A 17,152-nucleotide genomic window follows, 5' to 3' on the forward strand; every position below is an offset into this window, starting at 1 on the left:
TACTGTTCCCTGAGCCCACTCAATATGCAGTGTGCACAGCTACCATTATTGGTCTTTAAAAATGTATCTTCTTTTTTTTCCCCCCAGTACCTAAAAGTCACCATTTCCAAAATAGCTGGTTGTAATCCTGAGCCACAGTTTAATGGAATGAAAGGTTTTGTTCACTGCTGGCACAAAACGACTGTTGTGTCCAGAAATTTTGCTCTCAAAAAAAATTGTAGCAAGGTAGGTAGGGGAAAAAAGCACTAAAGCCTGACTCAGACAGGCAATATAGGAAATTGTCCACACAGCAAGGCAGAGACTGTTTGTTCATGGGCCAGAATGTAAGTTTTACACAGGGGTGTTAATGGGCTAGGTTTTGTTGGGTTTTTTTGCATCAAAAATTATAAAATTAGAAAGAAAAAAAATCAAAGTTGGTTGGGGAAAGAATTTACAAGGAAGGAAGCTGTCACTGGTCTATTTAAAGTCTGTTGGAGGCTAATGATGAACATTGTTAGCGTGGTCGGTGTATTACCATAGCAGAGGGGGACAGGGAGGAAGGGGGGAGCCACATCGTGCAAGGTGCTGTGCAGCTCTGCACCACCAGGCTTCCAGCTGAAGGGCCACCAGGAGAGAACGTTACCTGGATTTTCATTAGAGCTTGAGGGAAGAAATCAGGGATGAGGATAGATGTTTCCCAGACCCGTGGGATCAGACACCAGCTCCACATAACTGCCTCCTAGTAGCGCACACACATTCCTCTTTAGAGTTCAGCGTATAACCCTGGCCCTACGGATCAGGCCTTACAAGTAAATTCTTCCTGCACTTCCCGAACACTTCCACCCAAATCAGACCTCTGCCAGGTGGAATTAGCAAACTCAGTCTCCTTTTCTCTCATAGTATCTTCCCCCTCCCCCAGCCAAACGATGCTCTCACCACAACAGACTCAGGAGCTCCATAAGATCACTTATGCCACAAATTCATATCTAGCAAAGAAGTCAAAGGAGCAAATTCAAGAAGGTTTTGTAATCTCAGAGCTGGAAACCATTTTTGCTTCTGCAATCTAATACAACTTGTGGAAAAATTATAAATTTAATTATAAATATAAACCATCACAGAGTGACATCCAGTCCACTTTCTTTCTTATCACTATGCTGTAAGAAATTAATACTTTTCAATCTATTTTCATGTGCAGACTTGATGCTTCCTAATGTATCAGCCAATGCATAGTAAACACAGCTGCCAGCCAAAAACCTTGTTAGAAATCTCCTTGAAGCTCCACAGTTTATAACCAGGAAGCTTCTGCACTGAAGCATCCAACCCTACTGGCCCTAAGCAGATTATTTGAGATGAAGATGCTTCTGCTACTTCTGCAACAAAGCGTTATATACCAAGGCTTTCCAGAGCTGCTGTAGCTTACAGGAACAAGACTTCAAAAAACTTATATGATCCTTGTGACCTGACATTTGATATCTGTTCAAGGTCAAGATGAGGCATGATACAGATTTCCTCATGGTTAGCTGCCACCAGGTTCTTACAGCATCCTTTGAAGCTCCTGAGCTAAGCACTGTCTAGGTCTTGTTCACAATGACAATTCCCAACCTAAAATCTGACAGAAGGTATAGCAGTGGCCAAACACGGTGATTCCCCTCCACGCTTTCCAAATTGCCAGGAGATTTTAACACCTCCTTGGTCAGTCACTGCAAAAGGACAAATGTTTGCCATCCATCCTAACAGTACTGTTCCATCCACTCACCCAGCACCCATGGATACAATGGTACAGAATCAGACCCCAATTCCAGGTGTGCAAATATAACTCAAAGGCATTTGGGTTTATATTTCCCAGGCCACCAACTGTTGGTCCTTCCTGCTGAGACTCAAGAGTAGGAAAGAAATGGAAGTCAGCCATAGCAGATATAGAAAGAGGAATGAGAAAAAAAAAACAAAAAACAACTGACTGGAATAAATATACCATCTTACAAGAAAAATAATAAACCAGAGAACAATTGTCAATGTGCATTCATTACAGCTTATTTCCAGCATGTTAAAATAAAATTGAACCACCCTCAAGAGACTGTCTGGAGAGTCTGAAGTGGACAAACTACAGCAGGAAGGGTCTTGGTAGAAGAGGAACTGCTGAGTACTTCCTTCAGTCAACCTCAGATCAAGTACGAGCTCTCTCTGCATGGGGACTGCAGGCCAGCCCCACAGAAAATAATACCCTAGGCTGGATGTCTGGTAGTGCAAGTCAGAATGATCACTGAGAAATATGGAAGGCTGTTCACTGCAGCATTCTCCACCAACATATCAGATGTCCTGACTTCTTGCCAGAATGTGAAGGGGTCCAATAACCCTGGTTTGGGTGCATGGTATGTTAACAACCAGTGCTTCCATCACTCACCTGAGCAATGCAGCCCAAAGAGATCACTGCAACAAACCCAAGAACCAGCCGTGAAAAGAACGAGCTAGAGATCTAGAGCCGTCATTATCAGACAAATAAAAAGCTAGATTCCTGCAGACAAATCCCACTGTTCATGTGGGAGTAAAAGGAATACGAGAGGAGACAAAGAACGGCTGTTGGCCAACAGCGGCAGCATCCCTTCATGCTGGGCTGAGCTTCTGCAGATCAGGTCCTCCTGGGCAGATCCCCCAAAGATGGGGAAAAGGAGGAAACTGCAGCTACCCTGTGCTTCTTGAGCTGACTTTCTCACTTTAAAAGAGCTGCAGATACCCTCCAGTGAAGACTGTAGAGCCTTGGTTTGGATTTCCTCTGAATTCCATCAGATTCCCTAGAATACAGTTCAACCCTACAGTTTCCACTGGGGCTTTGACCAGGAAAATTCCCTTGGGGACATTTGCTGGAGGAAAGCATCATCTCTTCAGCAGATGTTATAACTCTATGTCTCACACTGAAAATGTTTCAGACAACACATGGCTCTTGGGAGATTTCAGTGACAGAACATGGGAAACAAAAGTGGAAACGTAAAGATGCAATGAGAAGGTGCAAGAAGAGCAAGGCATCTGCAGTGGACCAAGACCTACTTGCATTAACCAGCCTGGTACCTATCAGTCCAACACGGTGTTAGCATGCCAGTGTAGACAACCCTTTTGGAAGCCTAGAGGCTCGTCTATTTATTCTACAGGCATCCCAAAAGACACCCTCTTCTCCATTATGCCAGCTCCAAATCATGGTACTGATTTTACGTCCTTCGTGTCTGGCCCAGTTTCTGTTCTCAGCTACACCAGGGAATCCTTGGAATAATTCCTTTGGAGCCAGGAAGATTACTGTGGATTAATGCCAAAAGGCAGCAAACTGTGGTTCATGATCTTTGACAGAGAAAACACATACATAACATCAAACTACACTGCCACTCTTCTTTGTCAAGTGGATCATTCTGGATCTTTTTCTTTCTTTGAAAGGGCCCAGGATACCCATCAAGGGAGCTGAAAGCTACCCTTTCATGTAATCATCTTTGCTCTCAATAGCTTTCCCAATAAGAAGCTTCAAGGACTAAATTGCATTAATTTCAATGAACAGTAACTAGGGCCCAAGATTTCCAGAAGCTCTTCTGCACCCATAATAACACTGAAGACAATGGGAGCTACAGATGATCAGCAAAAATTGGTTAAATAGTTTAACAGTATTGCTCTTTTACAGTGCTCTAGCCCCAGACCCACAAACACTTCTCTCCCCTGCTGTCTTTTGGCAGTCACAGATTAAAAAGAAAAAACAAACAAAAAAAACAAAAGCAATGACTTGCATGCAGCCCCCCCCCAAATCACTCAGTAGCTATAGTTCATTAGTACAGTTCCAGTGACTCTCATGCATGGGGAATTTTAAGGGCGAAGTCCTACACTGGCATCTGCAATGCAGATCCCATCAGCTCTCTGCATAAGCTTCACCCTCTGTGGATTTCTGCCACGTGTTTTGCTCTTGCTCTCCACACCAAATTCCCCTTGGCACAGGCAGATGTTCCGAGCGGAGACAAAAGGAATTTTTACAGTACAGAGGGGCAAGACATCCTAAAGGAATACTTTGCCTAAAATTCCCAGCATCACAACTATGTAATTTTTACCTGATTTATGCTTTTCAATTGCAGCAGAACCACAGGATACAGATGCAGTATAACTCACATTACTCTACACATTTTCCTCTAGTGTGTTTTCCTTTATTTATTTATTTATTTAATCAAGGAAATAACAAACTTGATCTCATGCTCAGAAACTTACAAATTTTTGAAAACCCGTTCTCCCAAAGCACTCATCCTGTCAGAGAAACTGCTAAAGGGCTCCTGTGTGTCTCAGGAAAGAAAGGCAGTAGGGGAAAAATGAACATGTATCAGAAGTCTGTGTTCACTGGAATTTGGATCTCTCTGGAGCTCATGGCTATTCTTTCTGAATGAAGTTGTCTGCTGCTGCTGAAAGGCTTAATATCACCACTGAATGAAGTTTTCTGCCTGGACAGACTTACTAACTTTTCTTCTGGGAGATAGGAGGAGAAAAAAACGACCCAGAGACCTTGCAAAGGAGAAAGCCAGGGAGAGGGATGGACTTGCAAAGACATCCCCATCCACCCTGCAAAGCTCCTGTCCCCCAAGGCCACCCAGGCCAACACATTGCTCTTGCTTGGCCAGAGCACACAGAGGCAAGCAGAGATGGAGGGACAGTCCTCAGCAAGGCACCCGAGACCTCACTCTCAGCACTGGAAGTTGTTTGTCTTCCCTGCTTCCTCTTCCTTCCTCCCAGCCCCTACCATTTGCTAAGTGTGGATGTTCAGTGGATGAATTGATAAGGCCAAGCCTTCACCAGCACCTAGACCTACCCCTACCCCACTGCAAGACCTGCTCTGAGGTCAGTGAAATCAGTTGGGACCCAGCAAACTGGTCTTCCTCCCATCCTCTGACAGCCGAAGGTGCAAGGAGACCACCAGAGCCGGCCAGATGGCAATTCTTTCTGTTAGGGTGGGCTTTATCTCATGCAGTTTTAGCTGTTCAAAAGCAGGCATCTACTCTACACAAAACATTCGGAGTCTGCAGGCGAGACAGGCAGAGGGAGGGCTCCTCGCCCACCCTGCCATCCATGGGGTGAGCTCTCAGGGCAGCAGCTTTGCCCTCTGAAAGTGCTCATCACGCTCTGCTTTGCACAGAGGGAGCCCAGGCACCAGCCCAGCCCAAGGATGCTGCTTCCAGACGGCATCTTCAACCACCACGCACCTGATCCAAGCCCCACGCAACACACGAGGACCTCGAGGTTTAGGGCTGGAAGCACATCTTCCCCAGGACTCAGGCCTCCAAGGCTGCTCCAAGGTGGGCGAGCATCGCGGGGTGAGCAGAGGGACATGCTTTGGCCATAGCTGGGGCCAGCCTTCCCCAAAGCAACCCATGCAGCATCACCAGCGATGTCTGCTGGGCTTTGCTTCTCCCAGGGCTGCTCTCAGCTAGGAGACACCTCTGCAACAGCCCTACGCAGGGGATGAAGAAACTTTTGAGATTTAAATAAAGAAAACCTAGAGGTGCCGAGGCTTTCCTCAGCATGAAAAATTAATTCCCTTATTCCTTCCATGGGTAACCCCCTTAAGGAGATGACCAGGGACCTGATGAATGTCAGGTCACCAGTTTCCAGTACAAAAGGCTGTGCATTGTTTAAAAAAAGTGGGGGTTTTCCAGCTACTTCTTTTCTATAATGAAGGAATAGCACTAAAAATACATCCCACCATATTCTCCAAGGGCATAAATAGACAGCACTCCCCTAAAGCCAAGATAGACTTACTTATACCTGCCTGGTGGGGAGTGGGTCCATCACTGGGAAGCAACTTCACTACATACACACGCACACATTTATATATTAAAATATATATTTTATATTTAATTATATTTTAATATTATTTATATGTTAAACCTATATAAACCCACAAAGGCAGGTCAGATTTCTCTAGCATGCTCAATCCTGAATGGTTCTTTATGCTATATATGCAATTTATTTTTTATGTATATAATTTATTTTATATATGTTTTCATATATTTTTATATATCGTTTTGTATATATTCAGATATACATAAAAAACCACAAAGGTGGGTGCGTATTTGTCTAATATTTTCAACTTTGAATGGGTCTTTATTTTACTAGAACAATCTATCCCGCTCTCCCTTAAAAAAAAATGACATTGTTGTAAATGTGCTCAGTCGTTCCTACGCTATCGGTACAGAGGACAAGTTATTAAGGAAGTGAGCATCAGAAATCATCCTGTAAAGTCTACGCTGTCGAATTTAACCCTTTCGACCCTGCCAGCTCTGAGTGGGTATATTTATATATTCCAAGTGTTTCTGTTCACTGTATCACCAACTATGACTGCAGGCCAGCATAAAAATGCCAAGCAATTTTTAGCACAAGCTCAGCATGGCTAGATGCCGTGCTCTTCATATGGCACAAAGCCCTTCTAATAGTCCTCACTGTTCTACCTCCTCCCTTCTCCTCCAAAAAAAACTCACGATGAATGTAAACCTTCACACCTTTCCATCGATCGTAATTAAAGGGTAGTTTAGCAGCAAAAATGTGCGGGGGACATCGTCACTTAGGTTCCAGTAGAGGTTGGGAGGCTGGCACGGGAGGGGGGGGCAGGGAGGGAAAGCTATTTCAAGTGGAAGTGCACCCATAAATAAATAAATATTGACATATTATGCCAGGATCTGTGCTGTCGTTGGAAAGAGCAGGCAGGGAACACAGGACACATTCAGAAGACCACAGAGATGATTTAGATTGAGAAGAGTAAGTGTTATACATACAATTTTATATATATATATATATATATAAAAATATATGGGTTTTGGCTTTTCTGGGTCTGAGCCTGAAAATGTTTGTACACAGGGGTACATTTGCACATTTGAGCAGGGTTACAGGCGCAAGCGTTCGCAGGATTACAGGCAATATTTGTTGCCTGCCAGTGCAGTTTGCACAGCTACAGAGAGCCACACGCAGGTCACCAGGTATGGCAACCAGAAGAGACTCCGGCATCTGTACTCCAGCCTGCAGTGACCACCTACAGCCAGCTCCCGGGCAGGCTGTGGAGAGAGCCCACCCAACAGAAGGTCACAACGCAGGTCCCTACAGCCCTCCACCGAGAGCCAGCTCTGCTGGTCCCAGAGAACAAGGGAGCTGAGTCGCGCGTGCCCTCCCGGATGGAAAATGCTATACTGAGCATCTACATCTGTCTTAGCTATCATCATGGGTGTGGCACCATTCCTGCAAAACATTTGCACCAGGAAGCAACTTGACACATGGACAAAGTTCTCAGTGAAGTGAAAGGCATGAAGTTAATTACCAGCAGGACCTGATATTTAGAAAAGGGCTTTAAACAGGATTTTTAAACAGGATTTAGGTTTGATTTTCAGCTTAAGTACTTACATCCAAAACTGAGATTCAAAAAGACCTCTTCAGCTACCTGGCCCTGGAGATCCCAACGTTTTCTAACACCCGCCTTCTTCAACCTGAAACCATCACGTCTACGCTCTTGCCCTGCAGATCCAGAACCGACCAGGCAAACATGCCCCTCCTGCCAAAGACCCTCTGAAAGCCAAAAACCAGCACAACACAGGTCTCCACACCAAGATCTCTAGAGGCATCTCGAGCATCTTTAACGAACCCGCTCACTGAACAAGGCTGTGAGCTTTGTCTTTAAAGCACTGCCACCTGGGGCAAAAACACCCAACGGCTCTGCTGCCACAGCCTGATGACCAGAGCTTCTCCGAGCTAGTCCAAGTCTCTTGTTGCTTTCAACAGGTTCAAGGCCACATGCGGCTGCAGAGACATCTGTTTAGCACAAAGCTAGAGGTTGTTCTGATTGAGGATGTGTCAGAAAGAAATACAAGGTCCCTGTGGCCAAGAGAACAACCCGCACGTGGGAGCCTGCCTCTCTAACCCGGCAGCTAAGACATTCATCTCAGGGTGGGAAGTCCTGGATTTTGGCCCCACGTCCTGATGATATTTCAACAGCTTGACGTAAAACGCATATGCAGATGCCAGAGAGGGGACTGCCACCAAGTCTTGGCTTAGCTCAAGCCACAAGTGACATGCAAAGCAAAGCCCAGGCAGCTCTCATGGTCCTGAGCGCCACGCCAGAGGCACGCGTTACCTCTGCATCCTGGACATCCTGTGGAGCTCCATGTCGTCGCTGCCGCGGAAGCCTTTGGCAAAGGGGTTGTTCTCAATCTTTAACTGGGTGATCTGAAAGGGAGGAAATGCAACGAGTTCATTGCAAGTCCAAGGCATGGCCTGGGAGAGAGGGGATATTGTTTATTAAACCCAAGTCAATAGGGATGTGGAGGGAAACAGCTTTCAGGAACTCAAGTCATCCTTCAGCTCAGGCATTGACCGTTCCACATGGGCCTTCCCCTAGATCACTCCACTGGAAAAATACCTCCTGTCAACAACCTCTCGCTTCTCTCAAGCTTGTCCCGTAACTAACACGTGGAACTGCACACACACAGAGATTTCTCTCTGGGGGAAATCTGCTTTCTTAGTGTTAACTTTCTTTTTGCTTGGGGATAGAAAGGGCTGCACTAACCAGGCAACCAGGGTGGAAGTCATACTGCTTGAACAAATCCCACTGACACCAACAAGTATTTTCTCGTCAGTATACAGCCATGACCAAAACCTTACCTCACAGACTGGTGAGGCTCATCCTTTTCTGCGTTTCAGACCAGCTAAATGCACCCTAGGTGCTTTGCATCTGAAATCCTTCCCCAAGAAGCCCCACACCTGTAAGCACTGCATGGGCTACGACTTGGAGGGCAACTCCACCTCTGTCCATCATGTCTGGGAGGAATATTTGTTGCCCCGTTAATTCTGGCAGGAATCAAGAGGGACTAGTTTGCTCACTTAGTTGGCTACCTTCAGCATCTGAGGCTTGCTGGGATGAACCCCTCTCAGTCTCTTAACTTTGGTTCTCTTATAACATCTTAGTTAAACATTTAAAGTAGCTGCTGTACCGAACACACCCGTATCCAAAGCAACTGTGCAGCTCAAAGAGATGCAATTCCCCCCTTCACATACCTCTCCTGAGGGCTTAGGTGAGCAGGTTTTCTCAAGCCAGGGGTTGTCATTTAAGCAAATATTAACCGGCAACGCCCTCAAATGCCCTGCTGATCTTGTACAAACTCGCTCTGTTTGTCACATGCCAAATTTGATGCAAATGCTTTGGTGTCTGCAGAGCAGGACAGAGTCTGGACCAGGTGTGACCTAGCTGTGATACCCTAACAGGAAGAAGAGGCAACACTTCCCCTTCTTTTCTTTCTCCATCACCACCTAGCAGTGCGAGCCCTCAGCCAGGAGTTGGGAGAGCCACTTGTCCAGGAGGAGAGACAACCCTGTGTTTGCCACCAGAGGAACTTGATGCACTCACCACATTTTATGGAAACACTGTCCCTCCTTCCTATTGAAAGTTGGCCAACAGGAAGGAAAAAGTCCAAGATTAATGGCGGGAGAACAGAGAGAGGTTCATGTTCACCAAGTCAAGCACACACAACTGGACCCACCTCCTTGCCAAAATTCAAAGAGAAAAATCTGGCCCAGTTAGTGTCAATAGCAAACCTCGCCAGGTGTCTGCATGACCAGATGATTCTGCTATTTTCTCATCTTATAGCATATTTTTTTCCAAAGGCCATTTGTTTATTTGCCATTTTTGCCTAACGCAGCCCCAATCTCACACAAAGACCCCATCACCCCTACACTTTTCCCTATGGGCATTTCCATTAAATCAGGACCTAATTTAGTACATAAACAGGGCATTGCACTTTTTTTTTGTCACACATTTCAGATTTCAAAGAGAAGGGTAAACAAACAATCTATTTGGTCCAATTTGCCATTTGAGCTGTTCTCTAGCAGTAAAACAGGGGCGCATTTTGTAATTAAAAACCCTGAATAATTAGACAACCAGCTGTGTATTTTGCAAAGAAACTGCCTATCAATTTCCACGAGAGTGGTGGTAGCACTTTTATAATGAATAATAGGCATTATTCAACTTTTTGAATGTTTCTATGCAATTTGCGTTCTGCAGCACACTAAATGTACGAGTTGTCCTCACTTGCCGAACCCAATGGCAATATTTGCTCGCATAAGTGAAGTCCTTCACTGAGCGAGGATTTACAGTATTGGCACCAGCACACAAATGTACAAAGGGCCAGATTCATCCTAACCTAACCGAAGGCATTTTAACCAAGGTGCCTGCTCTGGGAACCTCGTCTCCCGGTGTTCCTGCTGGAATCAATGGAGAGAGATGGGGACTGCCAGAGGGCACTGGGGCTCTGAGGTGGGTAGCATTGCCTTCACAGGTCCCCAACACTCTCCATTCACCAAAGAAGCAGCCGTCAACACACTAGCCCCTAATATAAGATGAATGCCCTGTTTGATGAATCAAACCTTTAGTCACCCACAAAATGGACAAAATATCATATGGGACCTCGATCTTGCAAATATGTTGCTTCATAAGTAGAGAAGTCCCCTAACCCACATCAGGAACACACTTGCAAGCAAAGGTGTTAAGGTACGTGTTGGCAGCAGAAAGCCCCAAGCAAAGCATGGCTGACTTCAGCCTCCTTAAAATGAGAGATCTGCTAGATTGAAGGCATCTAGAAACCAGGGACTACAGAAGGTTTTATATTAGGTCTCAGCTCTTTGGTGTGCTTCAGATGGATTTCAGCAGCTTTCAGAACAGTTTCCCTAGATGATAACTTGTGGCATCAGCCCTAGCACTAAGCCAGGAGAATCCAAGCCAGATCTACCGAAACCGTACACAACAAAATAGAAAACAGAGAAAAAGTTGGTGAATCCCTGCTTCAGAAAACAGCCTGTGGAAGATATTTTGTTTGGCCTGGTTTTGTCTGACTTACAAACTATTTCAGAGGTGGAAAAGCAAACAAATGGATGGAAATAACCTTCTCTAGATCAACTATGCCATAGCAAAACTCTGTTTAATTGACACTAACTCATTGAGGAGGGAAAGAAAAAGCTGTCAGAAAGTCAAATGACAATTACATCATGAAAAATAAAAAACTACAATGTCCTGCAAGGTCATTAAGACAGAGTGCCCAGGGCCAAATTACATAGCACAGATTCAATAAAACTGTAGGGCTTTGTGTATCTGTTACTGAAAGAAACTGATGGCAAAATTTGTTTCTGACCACTGATTTCTAAAGCTCCTGTGGACCCTTCTGAGACAAGAGCTTTCCAGGGTGAAGCCTCCCAGATTTACACTTTTCAGGGCTTGTCTGACCCATGGGTTCATCTTCACTTTAACAGGAAGCGACAGCTCCAATGACATCTCAGCACCGCTCCTCTGCATTCTTTTCTCTGGGCTAACTGACCACAAAGCACCTCTGCTGAGACATTTCCAATGGCATCCTTAGCTACAGCGTGGTAAAATTTAACTCTGCATCTAGTTAAGTTGAGGAAAGATTTTTTTTTTCCTTTTTTACTCCCATATGGACATGTATTTATATGGGTATTTGTGTCTACGGGCTCACAAATATTGGTATGGCCAGGGTCAAAACTACCACTTAGTACTACTTTTTATCAAACACTTGCCATAATAAGCTTTTTCTGAATTGCTTCTACTAACTTGACGAAATATTCATAGGGCTGAAATGTTCCATACCAGGTACATGCCCCAGGTTCCATTCTATTTACTTACTTTTCTATAAATCAAACTAGTCCCAGGGTTTTTTGAGCCCTTCAGCTGAGGGAAAACACACCACCCTGACCCCCTTGGGCTCTTCTGGAGGCTCCTGAAACTGCCCGAAAGGCTGGGCATTCTGGGAGAGGGACTTCACATTCTGCGTGGGATGGGGATCTTTAGTTTCTGAGCTCTCATTGTGAACATCTGCCCCGCTTGGACAACTTAAAAGCCTGAGTGGGAAAAAAAAATCACCATTCAGGTCTCCCCATTTAGTGCTGAAGAGGTTGAGGTGACTACCCTTGAGCTGAGCATGCACGGACCTCCCCGTGCTTTGGGGATACATGCTGTCCTTGCCCCGCAGTAACCATGGTCCAGGACCATCACTGCCACCACTCCAGCCGTCTGTACCGGGAGCAACTGGGAGGCCGGGCTTTGGGCTTGAAAGCATAGAGCCTTTTTCTTTTGCACTCTTGCATACATATCCCAGGTGGAAACCAAGTCAGCGTGGAGGAGGAAGCCAAACCAGAGTAGTGGGAAGGAAAGAAGTTGATGAAGACAAGGTGCCTGCTAAGACTACGTACATCTGGCTTGGACAAAGACAGGAGTTGGACAGGGAGCTGGGACTCGGAGCCCGAAGTAAAGGCCAGGGGAAGGAGGGGCTGCAGGCTGGAGGGAGAAGATGCTGAACCCAGAAGCCAGTGAAGGAAATGGGAAGGACTGATAGCCAAAGGCTGGTCAGAGGTACCGGTGAGAGACAGAGGGGCTCATTGAGGAGGCTGTTGGCTGAACTGGGAGACAAGGAGGAGGATGAAAAGAGACAGACCTTGCACAGTGTTGGGTTGCGGGGGAAGGAGGTGGGTCAGGAGGCAGGAATGGGACTGGAGAGAGATAGGGTGCCTTTGCAGAGCTTTGGGAGGGGGTCTGGACTGAGTATCAAAAGGGCCCAGGGGCTCGGGACTGGCTGAGCACCCTGTCTTGGGGCTGGCAGGGAGACAGGGACAAGACTGAGAACAAAAGGGTAGAGGGAGACAGGGCTGGTTCAGACACAGGTTGTGAAGGACAGAGGACCACTGGAAGGAAGCACTCTCCTACCAAAGTCTGGGACAGGACAAAGCACTTGAGAGCAGAGATGTGAGGAGCCCCAGAGAGGGTCAGTGGGAGGAGAGGAGCTCACTGTGGTCCCTGAGCAACCAAGGGCTGCACAGAAGCCACCAGTCCTGGCAATGAAGAGGAGATACATGGTCTCACCTCACTTAACCCCAGGGAGCCCTGCCTCTCTCAGCTCTTGAAGGATCCCCCTTCGGAGAAAAGCCTGCCCTGAGTAAGGAGAGGGGCTGCCCCTTCTTGCCATGGAGGTGGAAAGACACAGGGCCACTGGCCCCAGGCGGAGCAGGGTGAGTCTGAGGGGGACAGCTCTGCCGGGCTTCTTCGGGGGACCGGACTGGGTCTAGTCTCTGCACAAAGGCACTCCATGGGATGCCAGCCAGGTGGCCTCTACTGAAGTGACAGAGGTGGCCGCCTGCAACCAAAGCCAAGAGGAACTGAGTTCTCACGGCAAAACATCCCAGCCCAAGGGCCTGCCCACCTCCAGCAGTGACTACACCTACTCAACCTTGCAAGATGCCTCAACAGAGTGGCACAGGGCCACGTGCTCAGAGGAGCCATGCAGGCAGCTCTCCAAAATCTGGCAGGATGAAGCACCAGTTAACCTGGCCAACTTAACACCACTCTTTTAATACAGAGATCTTTCCGGGGGTGGCATGAACCTATATATTCAGAAAGCCCACCAGCTACCTGGGAGCGCATCAAATTAGTCTTGGGCTAGGCCTTTCCCTGGTCCTCTGCTTTGCTGTAGTGCACATAGCATTTCTGGATGCCTATAGCATCCCAGCTGGGACTAATGTTTCCTCAAAAGAATCTGGGCTACCAAGAATGTTAAATAACTTAGGGGGGGGGAAAAATCAGCATAAAACTGGATATCCTGAGGGGGGGAAACCAATATAAAGCCCAAGTCCAGCTAACAGGGAAAGTAGGTTGTAAAAATTAATGAGAATAATTGTTGTGAATTCTTGCTTTTGAAAGAACCCTCATGAGGGCAGAACCTTAATTATTTCTGTCTATTAGGGTTCATTTCCTGGTCCTAAGCAGAGAGCTAGTACCTAATAAATACAAGCTAGTAACTCAATGATTTAAGCTACAGCAAAATGGTACTTAACTGCAGGGGAAGTTAATATTTAAGAATCAACCTGATTGCAAGCACCCATTGTGTAAATTTCAAGGAAATGAAATGTGCATGTGACCTATTTTAACACCTCAATATTTCTGGGGTATTTTTTCAAGGTTGCAGAGAGGGAGGAGGTGGTCGAGCAAGCTGCTGACAACTGCACTGAAAACTTTACCAAAACTTTCTTCGTAGCTTAAGCCTCCTTTTTGGGAGTAGAGCTGGGGAGGGGGAGATCCCCATGTGCTTAAATATCTTTTCAGGCTGTCTAAAATATCAGGGGAAATAAGCACAAGCCCTACACTGGGATTGCAGCTGTGCTATTGAAATAAATTGATGGATCTGAAATCAGGCAGGTATTTCTATAAGCTGTGTAAGCATAGACTCAAATGCATTTGTGGGCAAGTCATACAATTAATACTGTAATATAATTCACCTATAACGTAGCTCTGGAAACCTAAAGCACATGCACGTATAAATTTGTGTAGATCTACACGTGTGTGTAAAATACATGGGTGTATAAAAACTACGTGTAAAATGTGTTGGTGTATACAACCTGTGTGTGATTGAGTGGACAAGAAAGTTTGTATGAAGGATGCGCTGCAGGTAATGGGTGGAAGTGAGATGTGGCTGTAAATGGGAAAAAATAGTGCACTGAAAAAAGGACGTGGGGACGGAGAAGCAGACCCTCCTGGGGGGCCTCAATGCAGACGGGTGGTACTGCAATCATTGAGGGCCACAGGAAATAACAGCCTGCATTGCAAAATGAAAACATGTTTTGCCCAGCAACATCTCAGCTGTGAAAGCTGAGAAAACTCAGGTTTCTGCCTGTGGAAAAGACCCCACTTAGCCACTCAACTCAGCTGAAGGATCTCACCCCTTGCGCACAGCCAGCATCTGCAACAGCATCAGCTGCGCGCCGCCTCGGCCCCAATATTATTCTCCATCTGCAGTGGGGCAAGCTACAAATTCTATTCCCTTCCCTGGAGGGAGATGCCATTTAGGGTAGATCATTCCCTAGTTTATTTTTATGGCTCTATCTTTCTCAGTTGAGTCTTTAACTTGGGGCTACAGCCACTCTTTGGTTGTTCCCCCAGTGATTCAGTGCAGCAAGAGGAGGAATGCGTGTGCTGGGGGGGCGGGAGAGATGTAAGTGTATGTAAGATGTGTAGAGGGGTGTGTAAAATATGTAGTGGTGTCTGTGCGCGGGTGCATGCGTCTGCTGGGATGCGAGCGCGTGTGTGTCTGTAGGGATTCATGCATTTGTCAGTGTGTATGTTTTGACAGAGACGGATACGCAGATGTCATTTCTTATCAACCAGATGTTGCTGATTTACAATCAAATATTCTTGCTCCTCCTAATATGGCAGTTTTCCCAAACTACTGTACTGACATGCTTCTGCTTTGCTTTTGTTTTATTTGCATGATAATTTCTTTTTCTATAAAACAGTCCTATTTTTCTTCAAAGGAAAGCAGTTAAATTCAGGCCTGTTTTCTCACAGGGAAATGCCTTTAAAGCAAGCAGTGTGTCCTGTTTTATTAACTCCCAGTTCTATTAATATTATATTCTTTCTCTGAATCCATCAAGCAGAAGTTAAACTTGATTTTATAGCATCCACAGTGGAGTTATAATTTAAGGCATAATTTGGCGAAGACTCAATTTGGATTCAGTTTGCTTGTCCTGGTCGTGCCAACAGCTCCTATTTTAAAGGGCAGGGAAGTATTTTCTTTTCTCCCTAGTTACGGTGAAACACTCGTTCTTCCCCAGCCTGCCTCTGCTCTCTGCATCTCCCTTGCCAGCTGATGAACGGAGGAAATGCAATCATTTCACGCAGGTTTAGGAGCTTCCTACTTACATCTCCAGGAAAGCATCCAGGATTTATCCAGGATGTTAAATAACCTTTCTCCATTTGAAAAACAATGATTTTGCCCTGTCAAGTGCAAAGGAGCCACCCTACCTGCCCTACGTACAAGGAAAAGCTTGTAATAATCGCTTTCTATGCAACTGGGGGAGGAATTTTGGGGTTTTATGAAGGAAAATTGGCTTTTCATGGGGCTTGGCCCTAGAGAGTGTCTGCGGGCAGCAGTGAAGGACAGTGGTGAAAGGCATCCCTAAGTCTGGCTGAGAACTACCCCATGCCTAAATCTTCCTCCCCAGCCCTGCACCTTCCTCCTCCTCCTTCCTCACTGGGTGAGGAAGGCCAAAAGCTGAGCAGGGGAAGGACAGAGGGCAGCGTGGTGCCCCTGCAGGGGCGGGAGTGACAGCAGGAACCCACACGTCTGCCCATTAGCACCCCAATAAAACCCTCATCTTTTTTTTTTTTGTTTGTTTCTTTTTTTGCGCTTTGTTTTGCTTGGGCAGGGAGGGAGCTGATTTCAGGGAGAGAGCCTCCCTTTCCTTCCAGGGCCTCCTCACTGCCAACCCCGCAGCCCCCCACCGACCTCCCAGCAGGGGGGGGCAGCCAGGGCAGGACTCCTTCCCGAACAAAGGGCCGGAGCGCGGCCAGCCCGGGTTATCAGCGCCCCGGCTGCGGAGGGGAGCGCCAGGCTCCCCCCACCAGATTACAAGGCTTTGACCGATGCTGGGGTGGGGAGAAGATAAAGCCAACTTCCTCGCTTGGTCGTCTCCTCTCTGAGCAAACCATCCTGTTGAGCTAATTCCCCCTCAGCTCACCCTCAGCCCTGTCTTTGGATGCTTTGTGTGGCCAGGAATAACAGAGGGGATGGGATGGGTGTGTGGTGAGAGGGAAGGGGAAAAAAGGAGAAAGGGGGGAGGAGAAGGAGAAAAAGAAAAAAAGGAGAAGGGGTGGAAAAAGATGGGGCAAGGAGAAAGGAGACAGGGCAAGGAGAAAGGAGACAGGGCAAGGAGAAAGGAGACAGGGCAAAGAAGAAGGGGGAAAGAAAAAGAAGAAGGTGGGGGTGGATGGAGGAAAAAGGGGAGCTGAGGCCCTCAGGAAGATCCCTGGGAGCAGGGAAGGAGAGGGGACGTTGTGTTGTTCGCGAGGGCAGCCCAGCCGCTCACCTTGTGGTTTTGGTAGGAGGTGACAGCGATGAAGGCCGTCTCCGGGAAGACGTGGGTGCAGAAGGCGGTGTTCTTGGAGCCAAACCCGTTGTTCTCGTCTGCTTTCACGATGTGGAGCCGGGGCTGATATTTGTGCATGGAGTTGAGGATGATCTGGGCAAGGGGAGAAGGAGAGGACACCCCGTGGGAATGGAGGGGACACAGCCCAGTACAACCCCCCACTGCCCAGGGAGGGGGAAGAAGAGAAGCAGGGCCCACATGT

General features: G+C 46.7%; 1 protein-coding gene across 4 annotated transcripts in view; it reads right to left on the reverse strand.

Annotated features, from left to right (window-relative positions):
- The window catches only part of TBX5 (T-box transcription factor 5), a 94,287-nt gene that overhangs the window by 14,792 nt on the left and 62,343 nt on the right, over positions 1 to 17,152 (reverse strand). For all 4 annotated transcript variants that reach the window (XM_080391508.1, XM_080391509.1, XM_080391510.1 and 1 more), the window contains 2 exons: positions 16,891 to 17,043; positions 8,108 to 8,199 (listed from right to left, as the gene is read on the reverse strand). In XM_080391508.1, coding sequence (XP_080247634.1) covers positions 8,108 to 8,199; positions 16,891 to 17,043 — 245 coding nt within the window. The remainder of the gene's footprint in view (positions 1 to 8,107; positions 8,200 to 16,890; positions 17,044 to 17,152) is intronic.

Source organism: Falco punctatus (assembly GCF_963210335.1).
Source record: "Falco punctatus genome assembly, chromosome: 1".
NCBI lineage: Eukaryota > Metazoa > Chordata > Aves > Falconiformes > Falconidae > Falco > Falco punctatus.